This window comes from Anabrus simplex, chromosome 8 (genome assembly GCF_040414725.1).
Source record: "Anabrus simplex isolate iqAnaSimp1 chromosome 8, ASM4041472v1, whole genome shotgun sequence".
NCBI classification, from domain to species: Eukaryota; Metazoa; Arthropoda; class Insecta; order Orthoptera; family Tettigoniidae; genus Anabrus; species Anabrus simplex.
In genome coordinates this window covers 92308900-92335957 of record NC_090272.1, presented here as the reverse complement: position 1 = coordinate 92335957, position 27058 = coordinate 92308900, and the positions used below count along the sequence as shown (strand labels likewise).

General features: G+C 38.0%; 1 protein-coding gene across 2 annotated transcripts in view; it reads left to right on the top strand.

Moving 5' to 3' along the window:
* LOC136878835 (large proline-rich protein BAG6) overlaps positions 1–26820 on the top strand; it is a 281352-nt gene extending 254532 nt beyond the window's left edge. For both annotated transcript variants that reach the window (XM_067152362.2, XM_067152361.2), the window contains exons 21-22: positions 5900–6056; positions 25265–26820. In XM_067152362.2, coding sequence (XP_067008463.2) covers positions 5900–6056; positions 25265–25455 — 348 coding nt within the window. In that variant the 3' untranslated portion in view covers positions 25456–26820. The remainder of the gene's footprint in view (positions 1–5899; positions 6057–25264) is intronic.
* The last annotated feature ends 238 nt before the right edge of the window (positions 26821–27058 follow it).

Below are 27058 nucleotides of genomic sequence, written 5' to 3'. Positions count from 1 at the left end.
CAATTCCTTTCAGCAAATATTGAAATGTCTGCATTCTTCTTCTTCTTTTTCTGCCGCCTTTTGCCACACCTTGTGGGGCCGCGGATGCGAACCGTATCACACATGTTGACACGCTGTTTTACGGATGGATGCCTTTCCTGACGTCAACCTTATGTGGAGGGATGTAATTACTATTGCGTGTTTCGGTGGTAGTTTGTAGTATGGTGTGTTGTCTGAGTATGAAGAGGAGAGTGTTGGAACAAACGCAAATAACCAATCCCCGAGCCAGAAGAATTAATGTCGCCAATAAAATCTCCGACCAGGCCAGGAATCGAACCCGGGATTCACTGAACCGAAGGGATCAACGTTTGCCATTCAACCAAGGAGTCGTGTACTGAAATGTCTGCATTGACATTCTTCAATAGTCGTAACATTTCTGTGGGTCTTTGTTCACTTCTTGGTATAAATGATGGAATTCACCCAATCTCTGCCTTCTCTAATTAATTGGATGTGCACTGTATCTTTTGTCAGAACTTGAAATCAAGTACAGTTTGCGTGCTATCATAAGTTCATCATCACTTCTGCTACCGATACTATACTTTACTATTATGTATGCTATTTTGCTTTACGTCGCACCGACACAGATAGGTCTTATGGCGACGATGGGATAGGAGAGGCCTAGGAATGGGAAGGAAGCGTCCGTGGCCTTAATTAAGGTACAGCCCCAGCATTTGCCTGGTGTGAAAATGGGAAACCGCGGAAAAACATCTTCAGGGCTGCCGACAGTGGAATTCGAACCCACTATCTCCCGGATGCAAGCTCACAGCTGCGCGCTCCTAACCGCACGGTCAACTCGCCCAGTACTATTATGTATACAGAGGCGTATGAACATTTTCACGAAACAAAATTACATATAAAGAACACAACCCTATCTTCTCGTGAATGCTGCACAATCATAACTGGATGGAAAACTTTTCCTCATTAATGAAGAAAGAGCGAGGGTCTCCTACCCGGTATGTGCGCCTTTGAGTGATGAGTGAAGAGCACTGCTATGAGCACTGAGTGAGGAGTAATCCACTCGGCATGTTCGTACCCTTATATCAGATGACGAAAATAGTATAGACACATTAGCACTTCCTTCTTGAAGAGAAAACTTTTACATTAAATGTTATTTCAAACCTATAATCTTACAAGTAATCATTATCATTATGAGTCCTTATTGAAATTCAATGTACTTCTTAAAATTACGAATTATTTATTTGATCAACCACCTATTCAGTACAGTACATAAAAATCTTTATAATTAGGATTTAATCCTTGTTTTGGTAGTTTGAATGGGACATGTTTTGCCTTTTTTTTTTTACAGGCATCATCAGCCATCATAACACCTCAAAGTTAGATCAGGATCCTGCCCTGCGGCTGTCAATCGTTCCGGCGCAGTTAACACTGCTGGACGACATTACAACAGTCAAGGAAACTTTCAAAACATATTCGGCAAATCTCTTGCTACCCATATAGAACATCTAACATAAATGTTTGAACGTCCCCTTTTGACCAACTCCCTTAGATGGCAACGATTCCAACCTTATAAACCAAGCAGTGCTGATCAGTTCCTCTAACATCTACAACAACATTACCATAACTACGAATAGAGGTCAATACCGGTTACAACTACTAATTACATTAAAGTTTATCTGGAAGCTAATAAAAATGAGAAATATCTCTCAATTATAGACAGCCTAAAAACTTTAATATGAGCATCCTGGAAATTAATGATATATGTTCTAAAATGATATTTAAGCTCATTTGAAGACAAAATTTTAACCAGATTTTTACAACAGAAGTCATTAGTTTGTGGTATGTTAGCAACAACATTCACTTAATGAGTTTCAAGTTGGATTAGCTTCCTAAAAGTTTAGACATTCTGACTTAAGACTTCAACAGTTTGTTGTATATTACTTTACACTATATTCATTCAATGAGTTTAGATCTAGTCAGTCTAAAATTCCAGCCAAGCTATTGGTCTTATATATTTTTAAACTACCACAACTGTTTTTAATTCCAATATAAGAACTTGTAATTAGTTTTTAATATAAATGTTGATAAAATGCAATAATACCTTTGAACGTCAGGAACCTGATTTAACTTTGAGGTGCTATTTTGGCTATGATGCCTGTAAAACAGACTAAACATGTCCGATTCAAACTATTGTAACAAGGATTAAATCCTAATTATAAAGATTTTTATGTATTGAATAGGTGGTCGATCAAATAAATAATTTGTAATTTTAAGAAGCAACCTATAATCTGTCGTAACCTTCAGTCAAAGATTTGTCACCCGAGCACATTGCCAGTGCATCTGGCGCTGTTGTCATCTCAGTTACAATTAACAATGCGAACCCTTTGCGAGATACGATAATCAACTATGTGCAGTTCAATAGTGCACATTGTGATGAGGACAATGAGAAATATGTCAACTTACACCAATTAGAATGTTACCAAAATAAAAAAAATAATAATAATAATAATAATAATAATAGACAAAAAATGTACTAAATTATTTACGTTGGATCCAACCCTTAAAGGAAATTTGATACCTATTTAAACCTACGAGTATGTAGTCTTCAATCACTTGTGCCGTTTCAAAAACATAATTTAGAAGATTACAAGACAATAAAATTCTGAATAAATTTTAGCACTGCGAAGGAAATCAGTTAAACACAAACAGAAAATATCAAATGAAAAGGAAAACTGGTTCAAATAGGCCTAGAGCTTGAAAAGTACATTTTCATAACCGTAACTGAAATTTCAAAAAATAATTATGATGAAATTTATATCATGAAGTCGGGGAAAATTCTCCTTGGAAATGAATCTAATTGCAAATAGAATACAAAAACTGTTACACATGGGTTGAGAATCCTTCTCCCTAACCGAGCACAATGTTTGTTGACCTCGTCAGGTCTCGGTAACAGTAGTTGTTAGTGGCAGATATTTAAAATTTTACGTTGTGGTGTCCTTTTCCACATGTACAATAGTTGACAAGATCCCAACAAGTTGATTAGAAAAAACCATTTCAGCAGTAATTAATTACATACGCTTGACATTGCTGATATTTACCGTATTTCTTCTCATCCAAGGCAACATTTTTTTAAAATCAGGATCTCATGTGAAAAAAAGTAATGGTCATCTTGCATTCGTTACCTAACAGTAATGAACACCACTGGCGACTACCACAGTAACTACTGCTTCCCTTCGCCCCCATTGCCCACATGCACACAAAATTCGTTAACAGTCATCATCTGTGTCTTCATTAAACATTGCCAGGCACAGCAGTTGATTTTACAGTGCCTCTCTGCGTAACATCACTGATTCTCGGGAAATCTACCCTTTACGAAAACGTTTCTCAAATCTGCAGAATGGCATCTAAACAAGCGAGACTTTGAAGTCTTGGAAAGGCCACGGGTACTCGTTGGCAGAGTCATAACGCATCTGCTGTACCTGGCGCTTTGTAAAATTAGGCCTAACAATTCTTTAGACAGCAGGATTATTTTTGTGACGGATAGTCATTTTGTAGAGGCACGTGGAACAGGCATTGGCGGCAAATTTTCAACTGGTTCTCGCCGATGTTATGATGCCAATTTTAAGTTTATGGTTATTAAACAAGTGGAAATGAAGAATAATTGTGCAGCCGCAAGAAAATACGGCATTACTAAAATCAGTGCATTGTATTGTATTGAACAGGTGGACTTTAAATATTGTAATAATATTTGAGACATACGTCAACTTCAATACGGAACCAAAATGAGAATAGTTACTTGTAACTATCTGTAGTCTTTGTCGCTAGCCCTGAAGTCGACCGAAGCCGGCAAGCGAGACATGTCTAGCAGCAGCTGGTTGTACCTGACGCTTAGAAAAAGTAACTGTTTTATCGACAGCACAAACATTTTCCTGATAGTTCATCGTATTGTAGAGACACGTGGAACAGGTATTGCCGAGACACATGAAACAGGTATTGCGAGCAAATTTTCAGCGGGTTCTCTTCGATATTATGATGACAATTTTAAGTCAGTGGTTATTAAACTCACGGAAATAAAGTATTATTAGACAGCCCCAAGAAAATACGGCATAACTAAACCTGATGTTCAGCATTGACGTACAAAGATAGTCTGTACAAGAATGGCATTCATATAATTTCATTAAGTATTTTTTAAACCTTATTTAATTTTTTGGAAGGAAAAAATGGGGTTCGTCTTGCATGCAGGGTCATCTTGGATTCAGAGAAGTACGGTAAATAAGAGCAGTTCAACCCGCTAAGCATGACGAGGAATGTGTTATATTAACTTCCATTAACATAGGTATTGTTTATAACCAGTAATACCAGCTGTAATAGTTTCTTCAAGTCCATTCTTGTATGCATCGCATCTCGCTGTTTGAGGCTACTGTCAAAAGCCTTATTTCGAAATACATGTCAGCAGCCATTCTGGTTCACTACGCACATATAGCACACACAGCTGCTGCTTGCTTAACGAAGTTACCAGAAGTCCATTTGAGAAGGAGGGGAGAAGTTCCCAAGATTCTGAGTGGTACACAGCGCTTGCATAGAGGTTTCAAATGCAATGAATTTAGAAAACATAACTAACCAGTACTTGAGTAAATAGTTTTGAAGTTAAGGTGCACCTCAGTTATTTGGGTGTGGATATTGTTTCAAGGGGTAAAGCTCAATCAGTTTTTCACAGTTTCTAGGCTGCTGAAATAAATCACTGTCCTTAAAATCGGTACAGTATAATTAGAAGGAACCTGGGTTGGAACACAGTTAAGGGGCAACAGTAATGGTTGGATAGAAGAAAATGGAAAGGTCCAGTGGGAGCTGGACGAGGGAAATGGATGATGACGATTATGATGATGGTTCTGCCCATAAAGTGTTCAAATTAAAAATAATTTACCATACAAATGTGCCTATCTTGTGTCTGTAGATTTACTGGCATGTAAAAGAATTATTGCAGAATAAAATCCCAGCACCTCGTTTGGTGGAGTGTAAAACCAGTAGCAATATTAAACTCAGGCAGTCGGTTGTCATTTACTAGTGCTTCAATGTGAGAGATCTGTCAGTAGATTTGCTGGCACGTCAAAGAATCCCTTGCAAGGAGAATTTCCGGCATTCTGGTATCATGTTAGACCGATACCAGTTGAAAGGTATATACAGTATAACAATAGGTCAGTGTAAAGAGCAGGAGCAACAGAAAGGGGAAACAAGAAATAGGAAAGAAAAAGAAAACATGAAAACGCAAAAGAACCAGGATAAATTGTGCTCCATCTTTGCAAGTCTTCCCCCCCTAAGTTCTGTCTTCTAGATCTATTGCTTCTCTATTCTATATAGCACTCCCCACCCCCTTCCTTTCTGTAGCTACCTCGATCTCTGCTTCCTGTAATTTTGTTCCATTCCATGCAGAAATAATCACTTTCCATAAATTTCACCTGGTTTGTGATATTCATGTTTTGAAACCTACAATATTCTTTATGATGCAATGTTTTTGTTATGGTGAAATCTTCCTGAAAAGTTAATTTAGTTGACCCAAGATAATAATTTTTTAAATTTTGTTTTTAAAGAAGGGGCTTTGGAAAGGTACATTACAAGATATTAACTTTCCTCAGAAATGTACTGAAATTCGCTTAATTATATATATATATATATATATATATATATCAGATTGCTTGAAAAACCTAATTGCTGTGTTTTGAAAACATTTCAATACACAATGTGTTCGATAAAACTACTTTTTTTTTTTTTTTTTTTTTTTTTTTAAATTTAATGCAAATTATAAATAATCTTGTTTGCATAGATTGTAAGTTTCACATCATATTGTTTTATTTGTAACTGATGAAATGCCTAATGCTTCTCTGTGATTGTACTGTCCTTCTAGGAGTGGGTGCCAATCATAACTAGAGACACCCAAAGACAAAGGAGGCAAAGTACCCAACCACCTTTCAGTGATGCTTACTTATCTGGCATGCCGTCAAAGAGGCGTAAAGTTGTAACATCAGCAAAACCTCAGGGGAATATGAGTCAGATAATCACAGGTTTGTACTCTTTCATGAACAAGGTTTCTTCATACCTAATTAAATTACATTCTCTACCAGAAAATTATATGACAGGACTGCTCTGCGACATCATATCTTTGCTCTCATGTCCATTTACTACCACATGAGTATCTAGAGATATTTCAGGTGGGACAGGGGAATTGGAAAAGGATAGAATTAGAGAACAGGTAAAATATCTGGTACAGCCATATTTGATTGCTATCTCTTCATTTCTCATTGTATTCTCACAACTGCCAATTGACATGTTTTGCAATATTTTTATTGTTCCGTATGACTGTGATATTTTACGCCACATGTAAGGCTATGATTAGACACTATGCCTTACATATACAAATACTCTGTACATTTTTTGTGAGGAGTTTGCACTGGAAAAGTACTGGTGTGCACATTATTCAGGATAAGATTATTACTGCTCTCATAATACCTGAATTCTGTTAGACTTCAGCATTGCACACAACATTGGTTATCTAGTTAAGACAAAGGTGTGGACCATATACTTGTATATGGCTGCAAGTACAATAATTACTTGTTATCGTTAATTCAAGACTAAAAAACTTTCATGTTACTGAAGATAAGGATAATCGTAAGAAATCGCGTAGCGGGAAGGAAGTACAATATCGGCTAAAGTTATATTCGCATCTGCCACAAAAGCAAAATTTGACTTCAGGAAACAAATAGTAATCGCCAGGCATTTTGCGGGCAAAAGATTAAGCATCTTGGCGTTGAAAAGTGGCTGCATGATTATGTGAACAAAAAGCAGCAATACAAATACACTTGTATGAGTGAAATGTGTCAGCCAAAATCCCTTAGCCACAAAACTAAGCATTATGGGCTTCAGAGCTAGCGGATCACAATGGATTAGGCTTCCAGAGGAATATTGGCATTGCCTTCAGGTGATAACAAAGAAAAGATAGTGAAGTTTCATCACTGCGTAATTAATGTGAGCCAGGAGGATTTGTAAAAACTTTCACAAATTAGCAGTGCCGATCAGACATCTGCCTGCTTTGAAATGATGCTTGATGACACTGTGAACAAGAAGTAGGAATACAGAGTACTGATAAGAATTGACAGCAGTGAAAAGCAAAGATGTACAGTTGTATGGTTTATAAGCAGAGGTAGTCCAAAAACTACCATCTTCCATAATATTTAAATATCAGTGGGAGACATTGTTTTCAAAGAAATTGATATTTTATGGAGGATTCTATTATTATTATTATTATTATTATTATTATTATTATTATTATTATTATTATACAGCATTACCCCCTCTTCTACACTTTTGAAGTGACCCAAAGAATACTGGTGTAAATGGGGTGGAAAATCTAAATCATGTGAAACAACTTATACAGTAGAGTCTCGTTAATCCGAACTAATTGGGACCGGAGTCTGTTTGGATTACAAAATTTTTGGATTGACCGGAAAATATTTTAAATAATAATGTAATTTTGTACGTCCCGCTAACTACTTTTGCGGTTTCCGGAGACGCCTAGGTGCTGGGATTTTCTCCTCCAGGAGTTCTTTTACATGCCAGTAAATCTACTTACATGAGGCTGACGTATTTGAGCCCCTTCGAATATCACCGGACTGAGCCAGGATAGAACCTGCCAAGTTGGGGTCAGAAGGCCAGTGCTTCAACCGTCTGAGGAAAATAGTTTCTACAAAACAGTACAGTACATATTGTAATTTGATATGTGAATTAACTTGCAGTGAAATAAGAGAAATTTTCTTGCCTCCTAATGTTACGTTGATATTGCAGCCAATGGAACAGGGCGTTCTGCAAAATGTAAAACTTGAGTATCAACGGAAACTTCTCAGGTACGTGATTGAGAATGATAGTTCACTTACTATTCTTCATAAACTGAAGAACGTGAATGTAAAGGACGTGGTTTACTGGGCAGGAGAGGTATGGGAGGGTGTCAGTGAGCAGTTCATGAAGAAAACTTGGAAGAAATTGTGCCCTAGTCTCACATTCATCGAGAGCCCAGCGGAAGCGTCTGTAAATGTTAATCTCCTTGAAATCTTTCGGCAACTTCCTGGCAGGAAGCCAATGAAAATGACATTAGCGAGTGGATGGAAGCTGACTGTCATCAATAACAAACATACCAAGAAATTGTAGCTATGGTGGGGGAAAGAATCTGAAGTTGATGAGGAACAGAGTTACGATGAAGATGACCACAATGAACAATTAGTGTCGCATTCAGATGCCGCGGCCGCCTTAGAAATTGCCGTACGCTACGTGATGTGATGTTTATGAGAAGCTGGTTTTAACACTGCATCTTCGAGTAGATTCCAATCGCTATGGCAAAAGAAACTAACAGACTTTGTAAAGATAACCGGTTTACGATGTGTAATTATGTTTACATTTAGTTATTCTAATAAAATATGACTAATAAAATGCAAGTAAATTTTCATTCTATAATATGTTCATAAACTGAAGGAAAATTTTAATTGAATATTTCAGTTTGGATTAACCGGACTTTCGGATTAACGGGACTCTAGTGTATATCTAAAAATGCTCTGGAGAAGGAGGGAAATGCATAATTTATAAAGTATTTCCGTATTAATCCTAATACAGTGAAACCTTGATACATCGTTTCTCAACGGAGAGGGAAAAATGATGGTGGATGCGGAAAAACAATAAATAAGGATGACGTACAAAATAGGAGGGGAAGCAAAATAATATAATATGGTTACTGTATTTGGGCATTTTTCATCATGTAAATATAATAATAATAATTATAATAATAATTTTGAAGACAAACCCAACACCAGAGCTACTATAACTTGGACAGAAGAACGAAGGAAGAAGCTCAGCGAGAGGATGAAGAGATTTTGGGAGGAAAAGTAAGGCCAACACATCAGCTAAGCAAGTTCAATCGTGCTCCTGAGTAGGGCATAACGATGTAAATAATAATAATAATAATAGCATGTGGCCTCCGAAGCCGGGTGCAGATCTTTCAAGTTGTCGCGTGATGCACTTATGAAAATGTGGCTCTACCTAAGATCAATCCTAATGCGTAAGTCGGCGCACACACACACAGCCCTGAACTGTCGGAATTGACCAACGAAATTTGAAATTCCTGACCCGCTCGTGACCTCTTGAACTGAAGGCCAACACGTGCTAACCATTTAGCCATGGAGCCGGATATGCTCATGCTATACATAACGGTATCAAACTGTTGCACTCATGATACACACGATCAAAATAAAAAGTGTGACTTTTACGCCGTTTAGTTTCACTATTCCTTAGCGGTACATCTCGTTTTAACTGATAAACCTTCAAGGTCGGTTCTCTTATTGCAAATTAATGATATACGAGGATATTACGGCGATAACCTGTATTTTCGTAAAGATTCTGTATACCCTTCGCAAACGATAGGTTAGAGATCCCGCATGGTGCGGGTCGGACGATGTCACAGGGTTTAGAAATTCAACGTGGTGCGCCTCAGACACGGGGGCGAAACGCTGGCAACCAGGAATGAGTTAGCTGGAAAATTTATAATGTCCAATAACGGACCATTTATATTGGTATTATAAATTTACTCATTTGGAACAAATATTTCAGATTCCCTGTGGGAATCAACATCTATATCATCAGCGGGTTAAGCGATGCTGCCAACTTAGGAATTAGTTTCAAGACCAGGCTGGTGAAAAGATTCAGTGTCCTGCGATGGCTTCATTGCCACCATCCTGTATTGCTTTTTAGGATGACTTCTGCATCCTGAATCAGGATCTGATGTTAATTTTTCCTATCACATCACATTTTCTCAAAAATCCTATATTACGTTTATTTCATTACATGCTCTAATGCACTTCTTACGTTGTTAGGAAGATGTTGCTTTAATTTAATTTCCATATTCTTTTATTAATTTATTTTACTATCTTATTAATTTGACGTCCTTCAGCCATCTCGTGGTCCTGCATTATCACACTCAGAGTGCAAATCCAGCAACTACGTACAACATAGACGGCAACGTGCGGTTTCGGCTGAGTGGTCTCATTCTCTCATGCTTCGTCCGTGACAGTCTAAGTTGTGTTTCGCTTGCTAGTGAAAAGAGATTTTTGTCTTCATAAGCGTTCTATATGTGAGTGACGTACTGTGTTAATATTTTTATTGAACTTACATCTATCCACGTGCCACGACATGGCTGCAAAACCAATCCAGATACATTCTGCTATGTATGTGGAAGTTTTGTGCCGATGAGACAGCGGTGCAATATAACAGAATTTGTGAGAAAGGCCTACTTTGGCTTGAAACTTGGAGACCAAGACAAGCCGTGGGCACCACATAAGGCTTGTAGAAACTGTATAGAGCAGTTACGGCAATGGGTGAACGGTAAGCGAACTGCGTTGCCATTCGGTATTCCAATGGTGTGGCGAGAATCCCCAGACCACAGTACTCACTGCTACTTCTGTGAAAGTTAATGGATTAAACAGCAGCAACAAAGGTAAGATTGTGTACCCAAGCAATATGTGATCTGCAGTTTTACCCGTTCCTCATAGCCCTGATACACCAGTACCACAGCGTCCAAAACATTTACAGGATTGTACCTCTTCTGAATCTGACGCAGAAGTGGCGGGCACTTACTCTGTGATTTCTCCCCTGAATGTGTTGAAAAAGAACCGAGACTGTTCGAGCAAAGTGCATGAAATGACTTCGTTCGAGATCTTGGCCTTACAAAGGAATCTGCTGAGTTACTCGGGTCTAGATTTTGTGAAAGGAACATGTTGGCACGAGGGACGATGTACTATTGGTACAGACATTGCGAACAAGAATTTACACCCTTATTTTCTGAAGAGGGAGCCTTGGTTTACTGCAACAACATTCTGGAGGTTATCTTAAAACTAGGAGCACCACAGTATGACCCCATTGACTGGAGACTTTTCATCGACGCCTCCAAGCGTAGTTTGAATTGTGTCCTTCTTCACAATGAAAACAAACTTGCATCCATTCCCGTTGCTCATTCAGTTATTATGCGAGAAACATATGGAAATCTCGAAATGCTGTTGTGTAAACTGAAGTACCAGGAATACAAATGGCAAGTGTGTGGTGATTTCAAAGTGATATGTATTGTTAGGTTTACAAGGAGGTTACACAAAGCACCCCTGCTTTCTGTGTGAGCGGGACAGTCGAGCAAGGTTACATCACTGGACTCAAAAAGAATGGCCACATAGACAATGGATTGTAGGGTCGAAAAACATAAAACAAGAAACTCTTGTTCACCAGAGCAAAATACTGTTACCTCCGCTTTATATCAAACTAGGGCTTATGAAGCAATTCGTTAAGGCCCTAAACAATGAAGGTGAATGCTTTCAGTACCTGTGTCATCGATTCCCAGGCATCATTAATTCCAAAATCAAGGAGGGTATTTTCATAGGTCCATATATCAGAAAACTTCTTTCTTATGCTAATTTTGAAGGTGTTATGTGCACTGCAGAGCGATCGACATGGACAGCATTCTGGAATGTGGTCAAAAACTTTCTTGGAAACACAAAGGATTCAGACTACAAACAAATGTTGGAGATTGTTTGTTTGTTTCTTTCCAAGATTTAGGCTGCAAAATGAGCTTGAAAGTGTACATGTTACATTCACATCTGGACTATTTTCCTAAGAACCTAGGAATGCTGAGCCAGGAGAAAGATTCCATCAGGATCTACAGGAAATGGAACAAAAACATGCTGCCAGATTGCTGCTGGTTACTGAAGAGAGAAGGTCCAACTATTCCTCAAACACGAAAAGCAATGTAGGGCATTATAAAATTGAAACTGTAGACTTAACATTCTCAGTACATTATGAGGCTTAATGCATGGTAAATTTTGGTCCATTTGGCTGTGTTTTTCTACAGATCTGTTAACACAATACACTATATATCTTTATTTAATGTTCATAAGAGAGGAGTGTTCAGATGGGTGAAAATAATAAGAAGGAAGCGTTCTTTACATGTGATAACAATAATCTTGCATGTGCGCGTGCTGCATATTTATCATTTTTTTTTTTTTTTTTAATTTGCACAATAACCTGATGTGATAGGGGAAAACTGACTTCAGTTCCAGAATCAGCATGCCCGAAATATAAAAGATCACCATGTAAACTTCATGCAATGATCGGCAGGTTTGAATTCGCAGGTCAGTGATTGCTCTAGCTTGGTTAGGTCCAGCTTGTAACAAGACAACTGGGCAGGGAGCAACAAAGTGGTCAACAGGCCTCTAGCATCTCACACACATCACAAGGTACGACACGATTAATAACCCTGTGACTAATTAAAAGTACCCGGCGCACGCTGTGACTATTTTAAACTGCACGATTTTTCATTTTCAACGAAGCTAGCAGCCCTATACAGCCGATAGCAGCACAGAAAATGGTGGCAAATTTGAGTTATACAGTGTCTCAGTTTTAATTCTTGTGAATAAGAATACTTCTAGGGGACGGTTAGTGGGTCCAGGAGGCTCATGGTAAGGTTGCGCGTGACTAACCTGCGCACAACACTCCACCCTACGAGATCCTTGCTCAAGACTATCTACTCATAATCGCTCGTATATTCTCGCGTAACAGGTTGCCGATGCTCTTATTATGTCTCGTTAAATTCAAAAAACTTTTGCGTATATTTTTCTTACGTACGATTGTGGCCGAGGACAAATATTTTTTTGACGATCAATGCGAAAAAATGATAGTTCTAGGAACGATAAATGCGGGGAAATTTAACATTAGTTTATACGGAACATTTTTGGGACCAAATAAATTAAACAATGGATACGGGAAAACGACAGTTCCGGAAATGATGCATCAAGGTTCTACTGTACTTACCTCAAATAAAAGTCCAATGTAAATTAACTGTTGATACTACACTGCCTTTGTAATTTTGATTGTCTACTGACCAGAAGGGTACTGGTAGGTGTTCAGATATTGTGTAATATATTCTTTTTATCTGGTTATATTTTTACAATAGCTAGAATTATCTAAAATGCAATACATTTCCTTTCTCAGGGTGGAACATTTTAATTACTGCTATTATGCCCATTTCCAGATGGAAAACTACATGATCATTGCTACCCACTGAAATAGTTCACACTTGTAATGCCCTCATTTGTTTTTCTAGTTCATGAAGGGTACGAAAATTATTTTCACCCCGCTCTATAGTTGACAGATATCTACGTAAAATGTCCACGGCTTCACTTGCCTCAGCACTAGTGGCAAAGAATTCCACACAAGTTTCAGCCTACCAGTGTCGTTAACTAAAACTGTGGTCCTCAAAGCCTTGAAAGGTTCATTATCCATACTGAGGAATCATTTGTGTAGTCATAAATGTACTGTACCGGGAAATGATTTTGGGGTTTGAGCATGGGAGGATGTCAGGTAGTGTCCAGTGGTTTTTTTTGGAGCAGGTACAGAGACGGATAGTATCGCAGCGCGAATAATAGATGGTAATTCTTTTTTCTATAAAATTTATTAATAATAGCCACAGATATATCACCCTGCACTTGCAACTCAATTTGGTAGTTAATATTTGCCAAAATATAAAAGAAGATTTGTTATGATTTTCTTGACGTCTGTTTGCTTGAGAATTTAACAAATAATTATTGTTCTTCTATAGATCATGAATAGCCTACAGTCTTTCTAAATGTTAAACCACACACATATTAATTAGCACCTTGGAAATTGTCAGTTCATCATTTATGGTGCTGACCTACAGTCTTTCTAAATTTTGAAACACAAAATAAATACACACTTGTCATGGAAAGTTTGATAAATTAAATATTTGAACTCTTACAGTATGTCTTTCAGTTTGTTTAAATTGAAAAAATGAAACGAATAAAGCACTTCAATTAATTAATGACTTAGAAAGGAATTTACAGCAAAATATGAACTTTTAACTGACGATGAAATTATGAATTAATATCCACACGCAGCACTTGTAAGAACACCGTACTGAACAAAGTGCTTGGTAAAAAGTCAGTCAGTTGTGATTACTCACTCAGATTATAAGAAGATCTGCTTACTAATGTTGGAGTTGTGCTGTACGGTGTCTGGAACATTCCACGGAGTGCGGACGAAGACTCAAACTCAGCACCGGCGATGTTCAGTGAAGATACCACGTCAATCTCCCTCGTCGACATCCCTCGATGGGCACTATAACTGAAGAAACCATGTAAATCCCTCGGAAGCGACGTTTAATGTAACAGGATCTCGTAGCACTTTTGCGAAGATTTCTGTTGTTCTTGGAAGTAATGTTAGAACACGGAAAGTTCAATTGGCACTATTGAATTCACAAATATTGTGGATATTAATATCACACATCGTCGTAATGCACAGTTCTATTTTTATATTGATTTAACATTCACAGTCCCTGCTGTAGAAAACACAGTTTTTATATACACAGTTCATAAGCACTTGAAAACATGATCTATCACAGTTTCTATCACAGTCTCTGAACAAATATTATTAACAGATTAAGGCGGTTTTATGGTTGTATTCACACCACACTAGTCCGTACTACTTAATATTATTGAAAAATATCCTTAATGTTCACTGGATTTCTCACCGTAGTGATCGAAAGATCGAGAGAGTGCACAATGAAAATAGTTAATTTTTACCCTGTTATGGGACAAATGTTGAGTAAATACAGTCTCACACAGTTCACTGTAAGGGAGATATGTCTTATAAGTGGTTTTAAATTATGATTTCAGTTTACCACACGCAATGATTTATGCTATTAGCACAGTTTAGAATTATGTGGAATTACTACAGTTCACGGTGCCTTAGACACTTCAATTGTTACTTCCTATTATAGCTTCACCATTATAATAAATTTGCAAATATTATATCACGCTAATTCACCTTGAAAAATGTCTAGAATCTTACAGTCGGCGCGGCGGAAACTTCACGTACGGTACGACGTCCTTTTACTATTACAACAGCGTTTGAGTACGGCCACTATTATGTCCTCGCGAATCGCAACGGAGCATACTTTCTACACACACTGTGCACACATGACTCTGTACACGGGACTGCACTGACTATGGCCTTGGCCCAGTGGCCTATATCGTTGCCTACGAGATACACAAGGCCTGGAAATACAGCACTCTAAACTTGTCCTCAAGATACTTCCGACAAGCGCCGCTAGAGTTCTCTTTACTATTCTGTCTCGCCCGCTCATTGCAACACGTTAGTTTGCGAAAAACTGTAAAATTTAATTAAAACTAGTAATTTCAGAGGACACCAAACAGATATAAGATTTAAAAAATAGACTAAGAGCAATTGTATGACTTATTTTCTAGAACGTAGGCCTTTGTCTCACACTATGTTAAGACGAAATAAGTAATTCACGAAAACTTCATGATCAATTAAGACAAAGCAGCATTAATGTTCAAATGATCACAAGGAACGATTCATTTAATCTCATAGAATATTATCTATAATGTTTGACGTACCGATACATAAGGTTAGCTTACCTGAGATGCAGGAAGTTATCACAATTTCAGCACTTTGCGGTTCGGGGGTTTCCTTCTAAAATTCTTGAATGCATCATCCTGATCGGAAATTTCCTTCGCCTGATTGTCCAGAATTGGTTGTATAAACTTTGTCAGTATTATTTTACCTAGTTTTTCCTGATCACAACAACTAGTACAGTTAAAGCGTTGCAGGAACTTTGGCACAACATAGCAATTAGTTTCTTTATGAGATTTGTTTTTCCCAAGTAACATAAAGCAGAACATGTGAACTTTAAAATATTTCTTAGGAAATACACAAACTTTCTTGATGGATACTGTAGGGCACCCCGATCTTGCATTCTTATTAAGTGTGCTAGAGGACTATTACTGGTGGCTGATGATAGTCCTTGTAGGCAGGTTTCACAGTGTGTCTGCTCCTCAGCCGCTCTCACTCTCAAGATATATCATTATCTGAATCAGAAATTCTACTAAATTTTGATGGTACGTCATTTCTGGGAGCTGGATCCTTCCTGCGCTTATTACTTTTCTGTTTATGAACAGGGTACACACTAAAAACAGAAGGAACTTTGTTGGGAAGAATTTGCTTGATTGATGTGCTTACACTAAAATTTGACGTATTAAAATGCAAGCTACACACTCGAGAAGAATTGTTAGGTACCCAAAGAGATCCTACTTTATCACCTTGCCTGGAAATAGCTTGCCTCCACTTCTCTCTTAAACCACGCTCCGAAGGGAAACTATGAAATGTCGCATTTTCTTGCTTTTTAGCAGTATCGGAAGTACAAAGAGGTACACAACAGTTCACCATCTTCTCAACCTCACATACACACACCGACAGAAAAAATACTGACAAATTGCACAAAATCAACACAACATCACTATTAGTCTGCACATCACAATGTTAAAAGTCCGCCAAGAACAGAACGGAAACCTGACATCTAGCGGCCAAGCCGTGAACACGGTCAGGCCGCTTTTTCAGCGGCAAATTGCCTCTTATTTCCCGGCCTTGTGTATCTTGTAGGCAACGCCTATATATACACTTCTGGTGGGCATTGCTTGGAATCAGGTGATGAGGAGAGAGTATTTCTCCCAAACTTTAAATTGTCATATCTCGGAAACCACTGGACGGATTTACTTCAAATTTGCAGGGTTTTACTTCCAGAACATTAGCTATAATTCGGCGTTGGTCTCGTGTTAATCGGTCCAGGCATTAAAAAGTTCGTAAAAATATAATCAAGAAACTTCGGTAGGGGAAGTAAGCTTCAGGCGGCGGTGACATCACTTGACCTTGCTTGACTCGCCTTCTCCCTCGTGTCATGCAGTAGGTACGAGAACATTCTCTCTCACAGCTGTTCATGCAGCGGAACTGAATTGTATGCGAGAAAATAAAGTTTATAATTTATATGTACCAGGGCCTATGCCTTCCTGGTACGGTACATAGTATACTTTGTCCTCATGGGCAACCTCCTTATGGGGGAATTGTTTATTCTCTGTGAATAAATATATAACTTCACTATGCTCATCTTCTTTTGGTGGGAGACTCAGTTGCTGTTTGTTCTACAACCAACTCCTACACACTTCTTTCCTCTGCAGTTATAGCATCATCTACCCAAAGTTTGACTGCAACATTCTCTGTACATTAGGAAGCTGGCTTTCTTCTCCACTCCTTTCTTCCCAACTCCAATATTTCTTCTACTTTTACTACTCTCTTCTCTATACTCTCCTTCACCGTATCCATCCACCTCTGTCTGGGCCTTCCCCATTGTCTTCCTTCTATTATTTTCTCCGTAAATACTTTGGAACTTTATTCTCTTCCAGTCTCATAATGTGTCCATACTATTTCGGCTTAGTGGTCTCTATCTTGACGTGCAGTTTAGGGAATCCAGTTCTCTCTCAGATTTCTATGTTTCTGATTTTAACTCTTCACATCTTGAAAGTTATTCCTCTAAGGAATTTCATGTCAGCTGCTTGGATTGTGCTTTCATCACGTTTTGTTGATGTCCATGTGCCCGTTGTGTATGTCAAAATAGGTGTGTAATACATTGAGTACAGAATAGTCTTGCACTGCTCTGGGATGTCCCAGTTCTACACTATACCTCTTACACATCTGTAAAACCTATTGGTTTGTTAGATCCTTTTTTTCAGTTTCTTTATTTTCCAATCTTCTGCAAGCATACTCCCCAAATATTTGAAGTTTTTCACAACTTCTAATGGTCTTCCATTTTCCTCACTATTCCCTCTTCTCTATTACCTCTTATCACTACTGTTTTACTCTTCTGCACACTTATCTCCATTCCATATTCCTCTTTCTCCAGATTTCATAAAGTAATAACTTGTTCTTGTATTTCCATTTCATCTTCTCCCCATGATACTCTGCCTTTGCCTCTTTGCTTCCCATTTTTTGTTGTACATTCTTGTGGATTTCATCCATGACTGTGATAAAGAGTAGAGGAGCTAACACTTTTCCTTGTCAAAAACCTGCTTCTACATTGAGCCAGTTTGTTCGTCCTGTCTTAGTCTTCACACTACTTATACTCTTCTCATACATGGCTTTGATCATTTGTTCTTCTGCTCTGCCTACCTTTTTGTTATCAGTGCATCCCAGACGAGTTGCTGTGGTTACATGCCTTGTCAATATCTATAAACGTCATCACTAAATCCATCCTGAACCCCCATCTTTTCTCCATGTTTCTTAATGCGAAAATTAGATCGATAGTTGATCTATCTCTTCTAAATCCATATTGCTGTTCCTCAATTTTATTTTCTCCTTTCATCCTAAGTCTTTCCTCTAATATCCTCTCAAAGATCTTTGCTACATGTGAAATGAGGACGATTCCCCTATAATCGGTACATTGTGTCTTCTTTCATATCACTCGAGATAATCTATGTATCCAGTGTAACCCTACTGGTCCTGCTGCCTTTTATCATCTCTGTACCACTTCAACCACACCGATGCTTTGCCACTTTTTATCTTCTTTGTAGCTCCTATTTCCAACATTTTATATCTTCATTTTGGTTTTCTTCCACTATTTCTTCATGTTCCTCCTCTTCCTCCAGTTCTTTAAATTTTATATTAAGTCATTTAGCAAAATACTCCTCCCATTGCTGGAGAATATCCTCTCTTTGTGTCAATATTTAAAACACTTTCTGACTTCCTTTAACATCCTCTTTCAAGGTTTCTGTGAAGTTTCCCCAACACTTCTGTTTCTCTTCCTGTACAATCTTGTGACATGCTTTCTTTCCTACATGATACTTTTGCTTACTCTCTGTATTTCTGCTGCCTAACAAGCTCCTCCATGCTTTTTTTATTTATTTATTTTTACTTCATCCCTTGCTTTTGTTATTCCTTCTTTTTACCTGATACTCCATCAAATATATCTTCTGCACATTTTGCCATTCCTTGTTTGAACTTGGCCCATTACTTTTCAGCTCCGCCAACCTCTCTCTTAGGTTTTTTTTTTGTTTTTTTTTTTTTCATACCTTTATTTTTCTTTCTCTTGTCTCTGTTTTACCAAGTCTTAATTTAGCTACTACAATTTTACGGTCTCCTTCAAAATCTTCTTGGCATAGTGTCACATCTTCCAATTGTTTTTGTTCTACTTTGTTCCCATCCATATCTAGTTATTTTTTTACTATTCTTCTTTCTGAACCATGTATTGCCAACTATTAATCCATTCCTCTCACAAAAATATAGTAGTAGCTCTCCTGCATTCTTAATTCCATAACTGAAAGGACCAATTATTTCTTCTTTACCTTGTCTATCGGTTCTTATGTGGGCATTCATGTCTCCCATAATAACCACTTCTTTATCTGTGGTATATTTACTTGATTTTCATGATTCTGTCATTTACCTGGTAGATCTTTTATATGTACGTAACCAGGTCTTCCCTCACAATAAAACCTACTCCATTATTGCAGTTTGCACCTCCATTCCAAAACAACTGAAACCCCCTTCCACAATTTTTTCTGTCCCTTTCCTTTCCATTTGGTTTTGCTCAATTGCAGCAATGCAATGTCCTTTTTTCCATGTATTATATTAGTTATTCTGTCTTGCTGTTAAGGGTCAAGACATGTTGCAATCTTCGTTGCTGGTTGCTAACTTTTCACAGTTTCCCGAGGACGAGAACCCCAGGAACTGCACGTCGCTTTTGGGGATCGTCCTAACCATTTCCAGAGGCCTCTACTCACTCTCGATTATTTTATAGGCTATCAGTACAATGGGCTTGCCACACCCAAAGGCATACCTACTGCCAGAACTCTTTCAGGCCGCCTGAAACATGAAACAAGACATCTTATGCATTGCCCTTAACATAGAGTGCAGATGTTGCTAGAGGGACTTTTGTGTTATAACCTTCACCATCAGCCCTCCTAAAGAGCCTCATCTGCCTGAAGCCATTATCCTCTTTAGATTGTACTGGTATTTATCCCCGAGTCCAGAGCTGCCCATTTCCACTGTCCCGAAGTCTGCCTTCTCCGCCATAGATATCATTGAAGTTTTCATTCGTAACCCTGAGCTGGGACCCTTACCAGATGTTGCACACCAGATCAATGTGCTCTGGGACTCGCATACACAAGGGCGCCACTCCCTGGGCAGGGCTGCCTCCGAAGAGGGTCCCTATATCTAACAATTTTATCTCTTTGTGGCCTGCTAGTTCTTTCTATTTTTCGCTTGGTAAATCTTTATATTCCCTCCTTTTCTACAGGACTTCAGCTTTTGTGATACCTCATTTCTGTAAGGTTTTTCACTTCAGATATTTTCCTACACATCATTACACTAAGGCCGCGTGCACACCGAGCGAGCTTCGCATAGTGTGTCACGTGTAGCGTGAAATGCTATGCATAGCACAAGGCGTGCTTGCTGTTCACACCGAAAACTCTACGCCGTGCTCTCAGCTTAGTTTGGCGCGAGGCGTTTTAGGGTCGTCACAAACTAATGCCGTTATCCAAGTACACTAGAAACAGTTTACTGATGGATAACAATTACCTAAAATTAAAAATTAGAAAGAAGAATCGAAAGTGGATTCATGAATTTAATGAAGAACGAATTACTTTTGGAGAATTCCATCGTTTGTACAGAGATGCAAGACTTTATCGCGATAAATTTTAAGATTACTTGAGAATGACAAAAAATACCTTTGACCTTCCAAACCCTACAACTGTAATGTGGCGACAAGTAGCAGAGAAGTATTGGGAGAAATTCAATTTTCACAATTGTCCAGGAGCACCGTGCAGCAAACACGTGGAAACTAAATTTCCGGCTAAATCACGCTCTTTATATAATAATTATAAATAGTATTTTACAATACTGTTACAATTAGCATACACAATTTATCATCATAACAAAAGTGAAGTAAATGTGTGACAAATATTATATTTACTTCCAAGCCCACTCCTAGCCTGCAGAGTGATATTCTTTATATTACCACCCTCCATTTGCAAAATTATAGATTCTATGCACTTTGTCACAAAGTGTCCGGCTACATGGCTAAATGGTTACCATACTGGCCTTTGGTCACAGGAGTCACGGGTTCGATTCCCGGCAGAGTCGGGAATTGTAATCATAATTAGTAAATTCCATTGGCACGGGGGCTGGGTGTATGTGTGTATTCATAATAATTTCATCCTCATCACGACGCAGGTCACCTACGGGAGTCAATTCAAAAGACCTGCACCTGGCAAGCCGAACTTCTCCTCGGACACTTCCGACACTAAAATCCATACACAATTTCATCCTGTCACAATGTTAAGCCCAGTAAAGTCTGACAGTAGAAGTAATATTACTGTATATGTTTACTGTAGGAATGCAATAAAACTGTTGTAGATACGTAAGTCCACTTATTTTGCAAAACAGTTACATTTTTAAAGTTGTTGTGTCCTGGGTTCCATATTTCTTCTTTGAAACACTGCATGAATAATTTCTTCTTCCATAGCTTCAGAACAAGCTAGGTAACGCTAAGCAATTAACCAACACTGCACGTTGTCTGGTGCTTTGCTTAGCTGTAAGGTAGGTGTTCAGCGCAGCAAAGCGCGGGCTGTGTGAACACCTGGCTTAGGAACAAAGCACTGGTTATGCTTAGCGTGACTCTTAGCGTTGAGCAACACGCAACACACTATGCGAAGCGCGCACGGTGTGCACGCAGCCTAAGAGTTTTGATTATTTTCCTGTTTTGTTCTTACACCCATTGATCTTTCCACCATTCATAATGTTTCATTGATGTTTTTTATTCCGTATATTTTCATTACCTGCCTTCAAAATTTAAAATGTTTCTCCCTAAAATAATTACTAAATTTATCTTGTATGTTCATCTCTCCATCAGTATTTTACCAACTGTTCCTGTATATTAGTAGCGTGTTGTTTTTCTTTGATTTTACTGGACAACTTGCCTCTCTAAATGCAATAGCTATATCGATAGTATTCTTCCTGAATTGACTACATAAGTTAAATTTAAGTTTCTCTCGGTTCATATTGCATTCTTTGTCCTGACTTCTCCCTCCCTCTATTAATATTTCTTTATCATATACAGTAAAACCACGATGCATCATTTTTCAAGAGGGAAGCGGGAAATGACAATGGATGCGGGAAAACGATAAATACGGGTGACGTATAAAATAGAGGGAAATCAAAATATTAAAACATGGGTACTGTATTTGGGCATTTTTCGTCATGTAGATAATAATAATAAATAATAATGGCATATGGCCTCCGAAGCCAGGTGCAGTTTTTCGAGTTGTTGCGTGATAGGCAATCTACGCACTTGTGAAAATGCGGCTCGACCTAAGATCAATCCTAATGCGTAAGTCGGCGTGCACGCACACAGCTAGAATTAACCAACGAAAGTTAAAATCCTCGACCCGATCGTGACCCCTTGAACTGAAGGCCAACACGTGCTAACCATTTAGCCATGGAGCCAGACAAGCTCATACTACACATAGCAATATCAAAATATTGTAATCATGATATACGCAATGAAAATAAAACCCACTTTTTCGCTGTTTCGTTTCACTTTTCCTTACATAAGATGTACAATATTATAGGTTAGGATCCACCTTTCAATACTCCGTAATAAGATGGTAAAAAGTAGTTACAACCTGTTTAATGGGACCGGTTTCAACACATTTTAAGTGTCATCATCAGCCAATTTGCGAAGATCTTACAACAACTAGCACATTGAATACAGGCAAAAAATTAACATTGTATCATAACGTAGCAATTCAGTAAATGTGATTATTGTGTTTTGAACATTTACTGAATTGCTACGTTATGATACAATGTTAATTTTTTGCCTGTATTCAATGTGCTAGTTGTTGTAAGATCTTCGCAAATTGGCTGATGATGACACTTAAAATGTGTTGAAACCGGTCCCATTAAACAGGTTGTAACTACTTTTTACCATCTTATTACGGAGTATTGAAAGGTGGATCCTAACCTATAATATTGTACATCTTATTTCTCTATTCAATACGGAACAATAATGAAGTTTTTAACTTTTCCTTACATCTCGTAGTAAGTGGAACAGCTTCAAGGACATATCTCTTATTGCAAATTAATGATATACGTGGATATTACGGCGATAGCCTGTATTTTGGTAAAGATTCCTTAGACCCTTCGAGAACGATAGGTTAGAGATCCCACATGGTGCGGCTCGCACGATGTCACAGAAGTTAGAAATTCAACATGGCATGCCTCGCACAGTGTCACAGCGGGCTAAGCGATGCTGCCAACTTAGGAATTAGTTTCAAGACCAGGCTAGTAGAAAGATTATTGGTCTGGCTTGGTTAGGTCCAACTTGTAGAAAGTCTTCTTCTTCTTCTGGAAATGTATGAACTCTTGACGTGTCACCCAGTCACGAAACGTGTTTTATAGCAGTATACACATTATAACACTTTTCACTTGTTCCAAAGACGTAAAAGTACTGATATTCATACATAATGTAACAAGACAACTGGGCAGGTGGCAACACAGTGGTCAACAGGCCTCTAGCCAGAAGCTGTAAACTATCGATAGTACTCGCCATCAATATTTTCCAATATTATGAGCTCTACTATTGATAGTAATGGATAGTTTTCAAAACTTGGAATGAATCATATCTTTATGCCTGAAAATAGAACATTTATTGAACACAATCCACAAAAAAGTAAGTAGAAAGCACAACTATTTCTTGCTGTGTAATTTCTGAAATTGAAATCGGAATCGCTCATATCTCTCTGCAGTGGCATGTCCAAGACATTCTCGGGCTGCACGTGCTTGCCCATAGCGTGACCACCCAAGAAATTCGCATTCAGCTGCAGTGTTCATTTTGCGATCGCCCGACATTTTCTTGGGTATTGTAATATCTTTGGAAAAATGTTTTACAGCATTCTCAACAGATGGCAGGAGAATTTTCAGTTGCTTTCATGAAGTCTTTGACCTAAAATGTGCCTTATCTTCTCTTGCCTACATAGAATCTCTGACAACTTAAAATCTCATTTTTTGTCCCGTATTGGCATCAACTCAACTAAGGTTAGGTTGAATGGAGAATCCCACCTTCCAAATGGCTAAATAGTCTTTCTGCCGGCACTGAAATCGAAGGTACACAGAGATACTTACGTGCACACCTATGAATTGGAACAAACTCCTCACTAGTTAACTGAAAACGGCTGTACAATTTCTTTTAGCATGAAAAATATACCAATGGGGGAAAAAAACCTAACATTGACTATCGATAATAGGCAACTATCGACTATAGTGGTCGCTACGATAGCTCATCGATAGTTTTCCGCCTCTACCACTAGCATCCCACACACTTCACAAAGTATGACACGATTAATAACACTGTGACTAATTAAAGCGTACCCGGCGCACGCCATGACTATTTTAAACTGCGTGATTTTCTCATTTTCAACAAAGCTGGCAGCCCTAGCCAGCCAACAGCAACACAGAAAATGGTGGCAAATTAGAGTTTTACAGTGCCTCCGTTTTAATTCTTGTAAATAAGAATACTTCTAGGACCCGGTTAGTGGGTCGAGGAGAAGCGTTGGTGCCAGAAGGCTCGTAGTGAGCTTGCGCGTGAATAACCTACGCACTGCACTCCAGCCTACGAGATCCTTACTCAAGACTAGCAATAGCAACTCGTAATCGCTCGTAATTTCTCGCGTAATACGTTGGTTATATGCTAGAATATTCAGCTGTCTCTTTAAATTCAAAAAACTTTTCCGTATATTTTTATTATGTACAATCGATCCATGCAGGAAATTTGTGGCAGAGGACAAATATTTTTTGATGATCGATGCGATAAAAGTATAGTTTGGTACCAAATAAATTGAACGATGGATACGGGAAAATGACAGTTCCGGGAAGGATGCATCAAGGTTCTACTGTACTAGATTTGTTCATCCACCCTTGCATTAAAATCTAGAATTATCCCTACTTCATTAATTTGATCTGGTTTACTTTTCCAGTGAGGTCAACTAATCAACTCCTATACAGAAAAATGTCCCGTATTGGCAACAACTGAGCTAAGGTTAGGTTGAATGGAGAATCCCACCTTCTGAATTCCTATTGTAATGTGAGGAGGGACTAAAAAGAAAAGTAGACTAGGACAAACATGAAACACAAAAGAACAAAGACAATCTACTTGTTGATTCTTCTATGTCTAATTATTAGATAAGGATCATTATGAATTAATGGCATTGTTGCTCTAACTTTAGCATTCAAATCTATTTTCATTTAACTCATTTTGACCCATTTGACATTCCAGAGAGTGTGCGGCGTTCTCTTGAAGATGCTGGTGTGCGTCCTGTGAGTGGTATTGAGACAGCCGGAGATGATCTTGAACTACAAGCAGCGTACCGAGAGCAGATGCGGTCTTCTGTTCAGCAGACTTTAATTAATAATCCTGATTTCACTCCCGATAGGTTTCCAAATGCAACCAAATACTTTGCCAAATAGGGTCCATTGAACAGTGTATTTTTCTTGGAGCTTTAATTACAAATAATAGTGGCATTCTCTGCAACATGAGATGGAGTGGACTGCAGTATCCTTAGTTCGCACACTGCTAAGAAAAGAACAGCTCGAAGGCAGCAACGTTTATGTAGTGGTTCACTAAGGAGAATCCATTATCAGACTTTGCTATCAGAACATTTTAAGAGTAGTTCTGTAATAGGACTATGATTTACCAGAGCATTATTTTTTATTTTATTTTTGTTCCGTCTTCTTTAGAATAATTGTTGAAGTGCTCGATTTATCATTGGCAGTGTGAATGATGATGATTGCATGCTGTTCATGTCCTCTGACATGGCTGGTCATGCAAAATAAACTTCATAGTTAAAGTAATGGAAAAATTGTAAATCCAATCTTCATAGTAGAAGATTTCTTACTAGTGAAATAATTGCCAGAAACCACAGTACCCCTTACTCATGTACTGTTTATTCTCCAATACAGAGAACAAAAATATACCATCATGTTTCACAGTGGTGTATTGTTTTGAAACTGCTTATTGCTAGACCCAGCCATTATTATTTAACTTTTCTGTGTTGACATTGTATAGTTGTACTGCATAGGAGCTTGGATAGCGTACCTCAGCATTGAATGTAATAACAATCAATATCACAATTATATGTTTAATTATGTATTTTGATTTTATAGTAGCACCTGTTGGAAAAATTATTTGTAAAGATAAAGGTTTAATTTATTTTCAGTTACTTATGCTTAGGATTGTGCTATTTTTATAATATTCGAGCTGTACAACAGTTCAGCACGTGAATGAGGGTAAAGTGGTTTCGAACTTAGCAGGACCTAAAGAAGAGATTACAAGAAACGAATTTGTCATTGGTGAGAGATGAAGTTGTGTACGCCAGATGAAATAAGACTATGTTAATTTGGAATTTTATGAATTATGATTAATGGAACATCTTACTCCCAGAATCTTGATTATACTGATGGATACACAGCATATATAACATCTTGTTATAATATAGCACAGAGATTGGTTTTGACTGTAAGAAACTGGAAATGGGCAGTGTTTGGTGGACATAGCTACATGTATCACTTAAACCTATTTCAATTCCTTTTATTTCCACCTTTGTTAAGATCATTCATGATCTTGGGAGTTGCATAATTATATAATAATGGTAAATAATTTTGACATATTATGGTGAAATCCCGTTCAGATGTTATCCCAGTTGTCACTTCACATCTTTCATTGAATGTTAGTGAAGACTTTGTTGGTTTATGTCCATTTATTTGTTCACTCGTGATTTTCTTTTTTTTTTTTTTAAAGGGAATTATCACCTTCTAATAAAGATTGAAAATTCAGATTGCATTATTGTATTGTATTCTATTGTATTGCATATTAATAACTGTAGAGCAACACGAGTTAAAATTATTCATTTCATCAGATTTTCTTAACCTGGAAGGAGACATTCCGTGGTCTTTTTTTTTTTTGACCAACGCAATATTTCTTTGCTCGCCAGTTGTTAAGTGATTGTTGTTCAGCTTCCTCACCCCAGTCATATCTTACTAGGAGGTATTGAGTACCATGTCTGCATTTTTG